Below are 13,163 nucleotides of genomic sequence, written 5' to 3' on the forward strand. Positions count from 1 at the left end.
ATTTCCCACTATCTTTCATAAATAGTCTTTATGTTGTCCAGTCTTCATGAACAGGTAAAATATTTATATCATACTTTATACATTATCAGGGTTACCAGATGTCATAATTGCAAAGAAGGATAAGGCACCATAAAATGAAGGGCATTCAAGAAAAATATAGGACATTACGAAATTAAAACACAAATATAAATATAAATTCATGTTTTTTAGTCACGCTCAAAATTAAGAACATTTTTTCAATTCTTCCTGGACAGAAGATTGAAATGTAGAACATGGCCTGGAAAAGGAGGATTTCTGGTCACCCTGTACCTTATACATGCTATTTCATCATGGAGGTTAAGAATAAAAGTATGAAAGAAATTATAATGTGCAAAGTGGATTTGAATTGCGCAAAATATATATTTGTTCAGAACTGTGGCTTTTTACAGTAAATAATGTGTTTTTGTTATGTCATGCTTCTTCCAGATTTTCACTTCCCATGGACCAACAGTAATTATGCCAACTTGGTTCTGTTCCCGAGAATGGTTTTGCCATGTGGGCAGATTTGATGAAGGGGGAAAGGTGAGTACTGTGGCTAGGATACAACTTTAAGCATGCTTAAAGGTAGCAGATCCCTTCTCATCTTGGAAGCTAAGTAGGGTCAGCCCTGGTTAGTACTTGGATGGGACACTGAGAAGAAATACCAGATACTGGAACTGGCAAAACCATATCTGAGTATTCCTTGCCTAAGAAAACCCTATGATATTCATGGAGTCACCATGCGCTGATAAACAACTTGAAGGCAGATATACACACACAGTGGTCTTACCAAGATGTTTGTACAATTCATATAATTCCTAAAAACAGCTGATATTCTTCACTGAAAGGAGAATCCAGATTTTATACCATGACAGAACTTCTTGAATAGGGATAGCTTGGCCACCAGATATTAATAACCTCAGGATTATACCTTTGCAATTTATTGTGCACCATTAAAACTAATCTGAAAGCTCTAGTTGATACAGAATGTTTTGGTTAGGTTTAGGAGCTGGTAACTTACCAGTAGTGCAAAATCACCTCTTTGAAGGAACTGCACTGGCTGCCATTTTGATATTGGGCTAGGTTTAATAATTGGTTGGTAGTATATAGCATCTGAAATAATTTGACATGTCATTATCTGAGAGACCATCTTCTCCCTTTTAGAGCCATTTGGGGCTTAGGGTTATTTGAAGAATTCATTCTGGTTGTGCTGTCTTCTACTGAGGTCTGCTGTGAGATCATCCAGAAAAGGACATTAAGTGTAACGGCATTCTTTCTATAAAATCCTCTTTCCTCTAACATCAAATACACTCCCAGCAATTCTTATTTTTAGGTTCACGTTGAAGACTTGCCTATTTTTGCAAGCCTTTCTGTTGTAGTTCAGCCTTTACTATCTGTTTTATAGATTATATAAATGTTTCTACTCTATTTTTGATTATAGTTATACATTACTTTGAAATCTTCAGGTGATGGCTTATAAATATCTGTAAGCAAATAAATAAGATACCACCTGACTTACCTATCATAATGGCCACTATTTATTTATTTATTGGATTTGTATGGCATTTTTCTCCAAGTGTGGGACTCAAGGCAGTTCACAAACAATAAAACAAAATGAGCTGAAAACATAACAGTTAATTTAAAATGCATTTAAAAGAGGAGGCTCCAACCTGCCAAGGATTTTCTTTGGTTAGACTTGCAATTGCTATCATCAAATACATTTATCTCAGTCTTCATGAGGTGCAACCCATCTGTGGTCAGTACAGCTCTGTCTAAGAAATGAAGATCATGGTCCAGGAAGACAAATCTCTTCTATACACCATCTACATAGCCAGTTACTTACTTTAATTATCTTCCTTTTCCTGTGTATTCCTCTATCCTTCACTGGCTAAATTGACAAAAATACCCCTCTGCCTCAAACCCCTTCAGATTTCTGTCCAAAGCTTTATAGAGGTGATCTTCCCATGCCTTTGGTACCCACATGATTTGGAGAAAGGGGTACTGATCTCTGTTCTTGATAAGTTTTTGGCAAGTTGTCAGTGACATCTCTGATATGTGCCCCAGGAAGACAACACACTTCCTGATTCATCTTGTGTGGTGTCTCTATACCCCTGACTAATGAGTCCCCACTTGGCAACACTCTCCCCTGCTTTTGTTGTGGTTGGCTGTTACCTTGAGTCCTTCCTTGGTATATGGTATCCCTTGTTCCTGTTTCCAGTTTAAGCATCTTCATTGCTGCTGTCCTCCTGAAGATGTAGGATGCAATTGCTCAGTTGGAGAGGTCCTGAATCCTTTCTGTATGGTCTGCTCTTGACAGTGGTCCTCCAGGCTAGGCAGGGATCTGCACTCCCTGATGCTCACCATTACCATGCTGTATCTGCTCTGGCCTTGTTCTATGAGGGAAGGGGGTTTCTTAGTGGTGGTAAAAGAAATTGGGCTGAGAGGGAAAGGTGCATGAAAAACTCTTGGCCATGACAGTTGATTCTGTGAATTAGTCACCAGCCTCTTTTTGCAGCCCCTTTTTGTGTCCTCCAGAGGCCAAATTGGGACCGCAGTGTGAGGCAGCCCCGATCTGCAATCTGTACAGCCCCTTAGAAAGGTTTTCACTGCACCAGTAAATGGTTATGGAGTTCCTGGCTCAGCAGTTTCTTCAGGTTCGATTCCAAGTGTGACAAAGAAGGTCATAAAAGCACCCATAGGCCAAAGGTTTAGGGTTTTTTCCCTGATAAAGGACCATATTTTATTTCTCCCAAATTCTCCACGGCAGATCAGGTTGGCTCTCAGTTTGGCAGTAGCTGAGGACATTTGTATTTAGGCAGGCTTTGGGGGGGGGGGGTAAATTTTATTTATGTAGGATGGTGTACTGTTGTAATGCTTTGATAGTTTTTACTTTTTAAAGTGGTTTTAACTATGCCGTTTTTAACTTATGTTTCAATGCTATTATTTATTTATTTATTTATTGATAGTTAATGTTTTAGTTTTATCTTTATTAATTATTATAAACTAATTTGAATCCCATTTTTGGTAGAAAGGTGGGATATAAATGAAATAAATAAATAAATAAATAAATATTTTAAGCATTTTGAGACATGTCCCCTTTTTTTCTTGTGGATTCTAGTGGATGCTCTCCAGCTTTTGCTATTATGTTAATAGTGAATTGACTTTTTAAAATAGGTAATGCCATTTATTTACAGACAGCCTTTCTGCTATTAAACACACAGTGGTTTCTACTGTAAAATAATGTCCTATAGAGAGCTATGATATGAAGGGAATAAAATGGGATGGGAAGGTAAAATGACAAATTATTGTTTAAATTGTTATAATGACTCCTGAGAACATAAGAAATGTGTTTCCAAACTTTGTGGTAAACCTGTCTTTAACAAATTTGTCTGGTCTCTTTTTAAAATCATCTGTGCTAGAGGCCATCAAAACACCTAATGCAGATTCTGTTAGTTACCTATGTTATCATTTCATAGAATCATAGAGTTGGAAGAGACTGCACGGGCCATCCAGTCCAACCCCCTGCCATGCAGGAAATCCAAATCAAAGCATCCCCAACAGATGGCCATCCAGCCTCTGCTTAAAGACCTCCAAGGAAGGGGACTCTACTACACTCTGAGGGGGTGTGTTCAACTGTCGAACAGCCCTTACTGTCAGGAAGTTCTTCCTAATGTTGAGGTGGAATCTCTTTTCCTGTAGCTTGCATCCATTGTTCCGGGTCCTGTTCTCTAGAGCAGCAGAAAACAAGCTTGCTCCTTCCTCAATATGACATCCCTTCAAATATTTGAACAGGGCTATCATATCACCTCTTAATCTCTTCTCCACGCTAAACATCCCCAGCTCCCTAAGTCGTTCCTCGTAGGGCATGGTTTCCAGACCTTTCACCATTTTAGTTGCCCTCCTTTGGACACGCCCCAGTTTCTCAATGTCCTTTTTGAATTGTGGTGCCCAGAACTGGACACAATATTCCAGGTGGGGCCTGACCAGAGCAGAATACAATAGCACAATTACTTCTCTTGATCTAGACATTATACTTTTACTGATGCAGCTTAAAATTGCATTGGCCTTTTTTGGACTCCTAGATCCCTTCACATGTACTTTCATTCAGCCATGTGTCTCCCATCCTATATCTGTGCATTTCATTTTTCTGCCCTAAGTGCAGTACCTTATATTTCTCTGTGTTGAATTTCATTTTGTTAACTTTGGCCCAGCTTTCTAGTCTGTTCAGATCATTTTGAATGTTGATTCTGTCCTCTGAAGTATTAGCTATTCCTCTTAATTTGGTGTCATCTGCAAATTTGATAAATATGCTCCCAATTCTGTCATCCAGGTCATTGATAAAGATGTTGAACAACACTGGGCCCAGGACAGAGCCCTGTGGGACCCCACTGGTCACTTCTCTCCAGGATGAAAAAGAGCCATTGTTGAGCACCCTTTGGGTTCGGCCGGTCAACCAATTACAGATCCATTTAACTGTTAATTTGTCTAGCCCACATTTTACAAGCTTGTTTGCAAGAATATCGTGGGAAACCTTGTCAAAGGCCTTACTGAAATCAAGATATACTATATCCACAGCGTTCCCTTCATCTACCAAGCTGGTAATTTTATCAAAGAAAGAGATCAGATTTGTCTGGCATGACTTGTTTCTCTGAAACACCATGTTGACTTTTTGTGATTATGGCCTTGCCTTCTAGATGTTCACAGACTCTCTGTTTAATGATCTGCTCCAGAATCTTTCCTGGTATTGATGTCAGACTAACTGGATGATAATTGTTGGGATCCTCTTTTTTCCCCTTTTTGAAGATGGGGACAATGTTTGCCCTCTTCCAGTCTGCTGGGATTTCTCCTGTTTTCCAGGAGTTTTCAAATATGATTGCCAATGGCTCCGATATTACATTTGCCAGTTCTTTTAGTACCCTTGGATGTAGTTCTCTGGTCCTGGAGACTTAAATTCATTTAGATTAACAAGGTATTATTCTACTATCTCTTTACTTATTCTGTGCTGAAATTCCCCTATTCTGTCCTCTGCTCCATTATCCTCAGGTTGAGCACCCTTTTCTTTTTCTGAGAAGACTGAGGCAAAGAAGGTGTTGAGTAATTCTGCCTTTTCTCTGTCTTCTGTTAGCATTTTGCCATCTTCTCCACGCAGCAGCCCTACCGTTTCCTTCTTCTTCCTTTTGCTGCGGACATATCCAAAAAAGCCCTTTTTGTTGTTCTTAACCTCTCTAGCAAGCCTGAGTTCATTCTCCGCTTTAGCTTTTCTGACTTTACCCCTGCACATGCCTGCTATTTCCTTGAATTCCTTTTTTGTGATTTTCCCCCTTTTCCATTTCTTATACATGTTCCGTTTCAAACTTAGCTCGGTTGAAAGTTCCTTAGTCATCCATCCTGGTTTCTTGAGACACCTCCCATTTTTCTTTCTCACTGGAACTGTTTGAAATTGTGCTTTCAGTATCTGTCTTTTGAGAAACTCCCATCCAGCCTGAACTCCCTTCCCTTTTAGTATTTCTGACCACAGGATCACCCTCAGTACTTCTCTAAGTTTACTGAAATCCACTCTTCTAAAGTCTAGAATGCATGTTTGACTATGCCTGGCTTCTCCTTTCCATTGTATAACAAACTCCAGGAGAACATGGTCACTTCCACCTAATGATCCCTCCACTTGCACCCCATTAACCAGTATTTGAAGAAATACTGGTTAGAAAACCATTGAGGTATATGGTTCTGGAAAGGGAGGAACAAAATGTCAGTAGTCGCAGCCAGGAAGATACACAACCTGATACTGATACACAACCAAGTAGAATGACTGCTGATGGTAACGGTTACAGGAAAGGTGAAGCCAAATGGTAGGTGATCCGAACAAAGCTGATGATTCAAGTCTTGATATCAGTCCTTGAGTATAGCCAAGTAGAATATGACATCATTAGCATTATGCAGAACTGGGAAAAGTACCTCTGTCGGCAATTACAGCATTACTTTAGTTCAGTACATTAAAACAGGGCATGGACATAGTGTGCAGTGCAGTGTACAATCTACAGTGTTTGACTTTTCAGAAGTTGCTTGCCTCTCTGGGACAAAGGAATGCTGTATTATGGTCTTATCCCTGTCTTCTGGGAAAGATTTGGGGAATAACTGTAATTCAGTGCTAGAGTACTAAGCTTGTATGGCATAGGTCCTGAGTTCAGCTCCCAGCATCTCCAGGTAGTTCTGGGAAAAGTCTGCCTGAAACCCAAAATATCTGCTGCCAATCGGTGTTGAAAGTAATGGTCTGTAAATAAATGTGTGGTCTGATTCAGTGTAAAGCAGTGTCCTCTGTTTCTAAGACTAAGAAGAGCGTACCACTTCAGCAAAAAAGATATCATAATAAAAGAACTGGTCAGATTTACCATATGCCATCTTAAGAAGTTATTTCCCTTCCCTCTTTTTGTGTCTAGTAGAGTAATTTGTAGGTGTCATGTTGCTGCCAATAAATACAGAAACAGACTGAAATGTCTATGTTACAGTATTTCCATCTGCCAAACAATCTCCATAGCAGCAACCTGCTTTTCTCATTTGTGACTAAATCTGTACACCTGCTCTTCAAATGTTGGAATACAAGGCATACACCAGAGACATGAGTTAAAGATTGTATTACATAATACACTTAGAATGTACAATCAAAAGACGTTTTTTTGATAGCATCTTTTCTGTCTTTTTTTAAGCAGTAGAGGAGTGTTCTGTACTGCATGTCCATGTGAAATATGTCTCAATGTTGCTTTAACTGGAGTGGTTTTGTAGTTCCTTAAAAACCAATACCTTTATTGTGGGATAAGCTGTCATGGGCCAATTCTGTGGGTTGTGGTCCACAAATGTAAATGCAATAAATGCATTTATTAATGCATAAGTCTTTAAAGAGCTCTTGTTTGTGTCCCAAACTTCTGTCTCTTTGAACTGGTTAAGTATTTCAGTGGAAATTTTCTCTGTATCTTCATGGAAGGTTGGAGATCTATTACATATAAATGACAAGGTCCTTTTACTAATTTTCCTGTGGGAGTTTACCAGAGGAAGGAGTTGTGCCTTTGCACAGTGGATGTGATTGAGAATACACAGCTTTCACAGCATGGGAATTGTGAAGAGTGTATGTTTATATGATCTTGACTTTTTCTAGTCCAGGCCTACTTGGCAAAAACAGGTAAATTCCAGGAGAGCTTTCTAATATTGTAGCATCCCTTGGTGATGGTTGCCTTTGTGACTTCTGTGCTATGCTGCTTTCTCATGAGAGTTTTTCTAGAGCAAGTTTCTGGTAAGGCTTTAACTATTCACAAAGTTTAAGGTGCCCAGGAGAAGTAGGCTTAGGGCTCTGAATAAATTTTCCTTCTTTCCATAACTAGTAGAAAGACAGTAGAAGTAGTAGAAAGACAGTAACTTACGTGTCATAGACAAATATATGCATCTTTGCATGATTGATATGAATTGCTGGATTCAAATTTTCTTGGTCCTGGATTTCTCCTGTTTTTATACATAATATGAGGAACCCTGATTATAGTAGAGACTCTGCAAAACAAAGCAGGACAGAATGAAGAGACGGCAGTAATTTCTGAACTGTGTGCATTGTGATGTAAGAAATATGTAAGTGGTGTTTACATATGTGTCCACATGCCTAAGCAGAGAAGAGACTGCCCACATCATCTCCAAAGGATCCACTTTTCTTGACTTGCATCCCACTAGTCAGACTCTATTAGTTATTGGGTAATTCAGTTGTTACTTATGGAGAGGCTCAGAGGAGTGATCAGTGGGTCACTCTCAGAGGAGGCTGCCCATGTTGTCTACATTTGAGTCACTGCTCTGAACCTGACTTCTTTTAGTCTAATCATATTACTTAGATTATCACCTCACATAGTCCCCCCCCCCCCAGCCTCGGTTTTCTGGAGATTGTTGTTGGATATAGTTGCTGTTCTAAGTTTTGTCTCTAACTTGGACATTTTTTTCTCTTTGCACACTGTGAATGTTAGCCATGTCACTTTTTAAAGGGACTGAGGTAAGAACAATTTTCAGTTAATCCCAGGAAGAATAGTGCAGTGGAAGCTGATAGTTCTTTAAAATCAATTTGCCAGTGCTGAGTTTGTCCTTTCTTTTGTCCTTTCATTGGCTGTGACAAGACAAGACAACTGGAAAGAGAAAAACTACAGAATTAAAGTGCAGGATATACTTCACAAAGGATCATAGTAGGGATTATTTAGAATTCTTTGGAAGTTAGCAAATGAATGGCCTCACTTGAGTTTGTCAGAATGGGAGAGGTGAGTTGGGTTTAATTCTTTCTCTTTCTTTTTCTTTTTTGGGGAAAGCATGGAATGAAATAATGTTAGATTCAGTTTTGTGTGGTTTTTTAAAAATGAATTAAAGTTGTCAAATGATTTGTCAAGGACCTCTAGGGAAAAATCAAGACAAAATGCAGACTCTGATATTCTTGGCACATCATGGGTAAAACTGAGCAGAGATCAGTACTTGAGTGTTGTCCAAGAAAGTAAGTGCTGGAGCCAAATAAATTAGGCTTATAAACCCCTTTAAAAGAAGGCTTCTTGACAGCATACCTTGATAGCATGTTACTAAGCACACTGAGGTAATTACCTCAATCCTATTACTGGGCTTTCACCCCTTCTATGTTTTAATTAACTCTTTCCATGTTTAGTGCAGCTAACATATTTCTATTTCAGGAGGGTAATCCTTCAACTTTATATCCCAAACAATGGAGCAATTATAACTTCGTCACAGATTTCCTGTTTTAGGATCTGGTCAGAATGATTTAAAGGCCTATTGGGACATGACCATGGGATTCAGTCACACGACCAGCAAGACACTTAACAGGATTTGTGTAATTCTGGGGAAAGTTCTTTTTAAAATGGTTGAGGTGTTAAAATTAATAAGTTGGGTTCTAACAGGTCCTCAAATATATCTCTAGCGATGGCTTACGGAGAAAGGATGTGGGTTGAAAACATATATATGAATAACTTTTTCACTGACTCACACACATGCAAACATAAGCACACAATGAAGATAGTACCTTCATATTGTGTTTTTTCCAGGTGAAATAGATAAGTACAGTGGGCCATCGGTATCCACTGGGGTTTGGTTCCAGGACCCCCTGTGGATAACAAAATCCATGGATACTCAAGTTGCATTAAATGGTGTCCCTTGTAGAAAATGGCAGAATAAGGTTTGCTTTTTGGAATTTATTTGTTTTAAATGTATTTCCAAATCATGGATTCTTGAATCCATGGATAAAAAATCTGTTGATATGGAGGGCTGACAGTGGATGGAATTTGCACATATGAAACTATTGCTTTATGAGCCACCAAGATGAAGTCCTTGATCATCATGGCGGCATATTACTGTAGGAGGGATAGGATCAGTTGGCTCAGAGATGGCCTAGATTTGAGATTTGTAGTGTTTTGTTTCAAAGTGAGCCAATTCTTTTCTAAGGTCAGATGTGCTCTCTGCCAGATACACACTGACCTATGCATCTCTTTTTCCAGTTCGCGTGCTGTTACTGTTTTTCAGGATTTTGCTGGGGCTCTGTAAACCACCTTTGAACCTTTGTACTAATTAATATTAGACTTGATTCTTTAATTCAGAGTCCAGTCCTATTCATGTTTATTTGGAAAGAACATCCCAGTAAGCATAGTGGGGCTTTTTCCATGAATAAATGTGCTTAGGACTGCAGCTGTAGCATGTTAAAATGAACTTCCAGTTTGTAATGTCTAGCTTTTGAAATACTCTTGGTACATATCCAGTTCATGTGATGTTGTTTTCTGCTGTGCTAGACATTATTTGTTTTTCTCTTTCTTGCCTGATCAGTCTTGCTTATGAGCAGTCAAAAGGTTGTGTGTGTGTGTCAGGGACATGTGCTTGTCTCTATTGCTGCTGTAGCTTTCCTTGTGTAAACATGACTGCTGTATCTGTTGTTCAGTTGCAAAATCTTTAAATAAATGAATAACTAATAGGCTAAATACAAATGTGCAGGCTCCCATTATTTTCCCTTGCAGTTGCTCACATAACAAGGAGAGAAATGAGAGTTCTGCACCTGTTCCTGGTCACTATCACTGCCCCATCCCCAATTTCCTATTAAGTGCCCATTTTTATTAAGTACTAACATAGTTTTAGACACAGCACTTAGCTGTTTTCCAGCTCTGTTTTCTAAAGTGATTTTTAATTCCAGTGTTATAGCCACCAAACATGAACAGCAGAAAACTGTGGTGTCTGTTCATATTTTAAAGGCCAGAGCTGGGCTGATGGCTGTAATCTAATGCTGATGGGTTTCCTTCAACTGCTATATCTAGTTCTGGGATGGGGTGGGGAAATGACCATGCTTTATAGCTTTATGTAAGAGTGTCCAGATGTGTGAAAGTGATGGAATGATGTCACACTGGATAGACAATCTTATCAGTAATCCTAGAATCAACAATGATCGTGATAGTAATACTATTTCTATAACACTTCCATTTGTTTAAACTGCTTCATATACATTATTTAATGGATTCCTTGAAAGCAATCCCAAAAAGGCAAATCAGGATTATTTTGCATAGAGAACAGATTAGGGCTGAGTATGAGATTTGAACTGGGGACTTTCTGGTCCATAGCTTAGTATGCGCCATGCTATACTAGCTTTCTGGTAATCAAAGTCATTCTATGGAAATAATATATCTTAATATAAATGCAAATCTAGATGGAAAATCCTGAGTTATCTTATCCTAAAATAGGAATCCCTGTGTCAGAGCATGACTACCAGAAACCTACCAGACTTTTTAGCTTGCAATACTGCAATCCGAGGCCTAAATTACACTGCTTTTTTAAAGCTAGAGTAAACCCATCAGTTCAACTGGATTTACCTATGGTGTTGACTCACTATTCAGCAATTGATCCAGTGAGTCTACTCTAAGACTAACTGACAGGACTCCAGACCAAGTGGCTAGTTAGGACAATTTCCCAAACATTTATTTAATTCAGCTGAAAAACCATTCCCGTTTTCCTAGTTAATGGAAATGTGCAGCCACACCATCTTTTATATTGCAGTCCTGTTCATACATTCTTCAGCATTCGTGGGAATAAGGGATAAGGCTGCTCCCTCTAGCCATAATCCCAATCACCCTATGTGTGCTTGGCTTCACCCCCTCAGACACTGATTTCCTTGTGTTGACCAAGAAAGCCTCAGTGAATGTGGGTAGAAAACACCATACAAGTGGGGACACTCCTAAAGCCATTGAATGCAAGTAGAACAATGAGATAATGAATAAAGAGATGGGACCAGACATGCATGGCAGCATCCTCTCCTTCCATTTTTTGTCTTTGGTAAGCATGAAAAGAGCAAGTGTTTAATGATATTCACACCATTTCATCCATGTTGGCTTAAATAATTCTGTAAAACCAGTCAGCAATAGTAAAGTGTTCATATTTGCAATTATGGCATTTATGGACATTAGCCATTTCTTAAACCAACATATTTATTTTCTCTGTGCATTGTCTCTTATGCTTGTTCATACTCTCTAACATTTACTGCTCTCTTCTGAATCAATATTTGTCTCAAATGACACTCAGCAGCACCCCAGTAGAGGTACAATACAATGTGTTTTCTGTTTAATTGAGAGTGGCTGCCAAGCAGTTGACAGGAACTCCTCTGCTTTAGGGTTCAAGCAACCCTGCTCTTCGACACACACACCCCTTTTATCTCAAGCAAGCAGTCAATCACTTGGACATGCTAATACAGACATATTTTTAAATAACACATTTGACATCCATTGGTGGTAAAATAGGTTGAGGAGTATTTAAACCACAACATTCTTAATCACAGAATCTGATGAAAATTTACTTCAGATATAGAGGAGAACATCTTGAAGCATTGGGTACAGTATGTAATGTAATAAAGGCTACAAATAGGCATGCAACCCCCAGGCAGCAGGCTGCTGGATAATTAAAACCATGTGACTAACTTCTCTTAGCATGAAGCGTGACATGAGGAACAGAAGCAGGTTTGAATTTTGCCACTGACACAGAGCATCACCACAGGGTTGAGCACAGGGGATGGATAAATCTAGCTAGACAGTAAGCCAAAGAAATTCTAGTTTTCTCTTTCCGATGAGTATGTCTTCTTTTACTCTCCCACTGCACAGATCTGTTGCTGCTTGCCAAGTTCTTTAGTTCCCCTGTTAATACAAACTAAAATCTAACCATGTCTTGTAGAAGAATTCACACATACACAATGACATTTCCACCTTTAAAAGATGAGATTGTAATAGGTTCAATAACATTGTTATCACTTGATGTACACAATATACACAGCACCCTGAAGCTGTAGAGTACTTTTGTTATGGAACAAAAATTAAATTAAAAAAAAAGTAAGGTGGTATTTGTTGGTTGTAAAAATAGTCACCTTTTCCTGTTACACACTTAAATGACCTTTATTGCAGCCCACTGCCTCTAAAAGCCACATAGGTTGTTGAATGGAGCCCATCGGTGTGCAGTTCCAGCAGTGCTGCGTGATCTCAGATTAAATACATTTACTTCTGGAAGGCTCCTGGAACATTGCTGAACAAACAATCTTGTTTTTAATCTGTGCTTGAAATCTATATTTTACATGGTTTTTATTCTATAGATGTGAGCAAGCATGGCATAGTGGTTTGAGAAAAATTTGGAAAACTTTACCAACTTGGGTTGGTAAAAGAAAAAAACACACAAAATATTACTGTAAAAAGAAGCAATGAAAACAGATATATTAAACAAGAGAGTTAAAAAAGAAAAAAAAGTGAAAAAACGGCAAGCAGTTGAATTATAGATAACTATATTTGTATTAATGTATATTTCATAGCACAACAAAGTCAATATGTTACTCCTAGGAGGTCATTCTAAATTTTATTCTGTAATTTGTTATTGTTAGTCTAACATTTTTGGTAGTGATATTGTAGAATTTGTGTTATTGTACTGTTGTGGTCATTGTATTGTCATTGTTCCTTGTTTGTTTTTAATTCAATAAAAATTCTTTAATAAAAAAATAAAAATAAAAAGACGAATAAATACGTTCTAGAGCAAATCAGGCCTGAATTCTTCCTAGAAGCCAAAATGACTACATTGAGATTGCCCTACTTTGGCCATATCTTGAGAAGACATGACTCACT

General features: G+C 38.5%; 1 protein-coding gene across 1 annotated transcript in view; it reads left to right on the top strand.

Annotated features, from left to right (window-relative positions):
- Positions 1 to 13,163, top strand: part of LOC149322092 (queuosine-tRNA galactosyltransferase-like) — a 311,900-nt gene that overhangs the window by 210,427 nt on the left and 88,310 nt on the right. The window contains exon 7 of the mRNA XM_089534373.1: positions 466 to 561. Within this exon, the coding sequence (XP_089390499.1) occupies positions 466 to 561 (96 nt within the window). The remainder of the gene's footprint in view (positions 1 to 465; positions 562 to 13,163) is intronic.

Source organism: Sceloporus occidentalis, unplaced genomic scaffold, assembly GCF_023333645.1.
Source record: "Sceloporus occidentalis isolate IW3139 unplaced genomic scaffold, rSceOcc1.0.p SCAF_1, whole genome shotgun sequence".
Taxonomy (NCBI): Eukaryota; Metazoa; Chordata; class Lepidosauria; order Squamata; family Phrynosomatidae; genus Sceloporus; species Sceloporus occidentalis.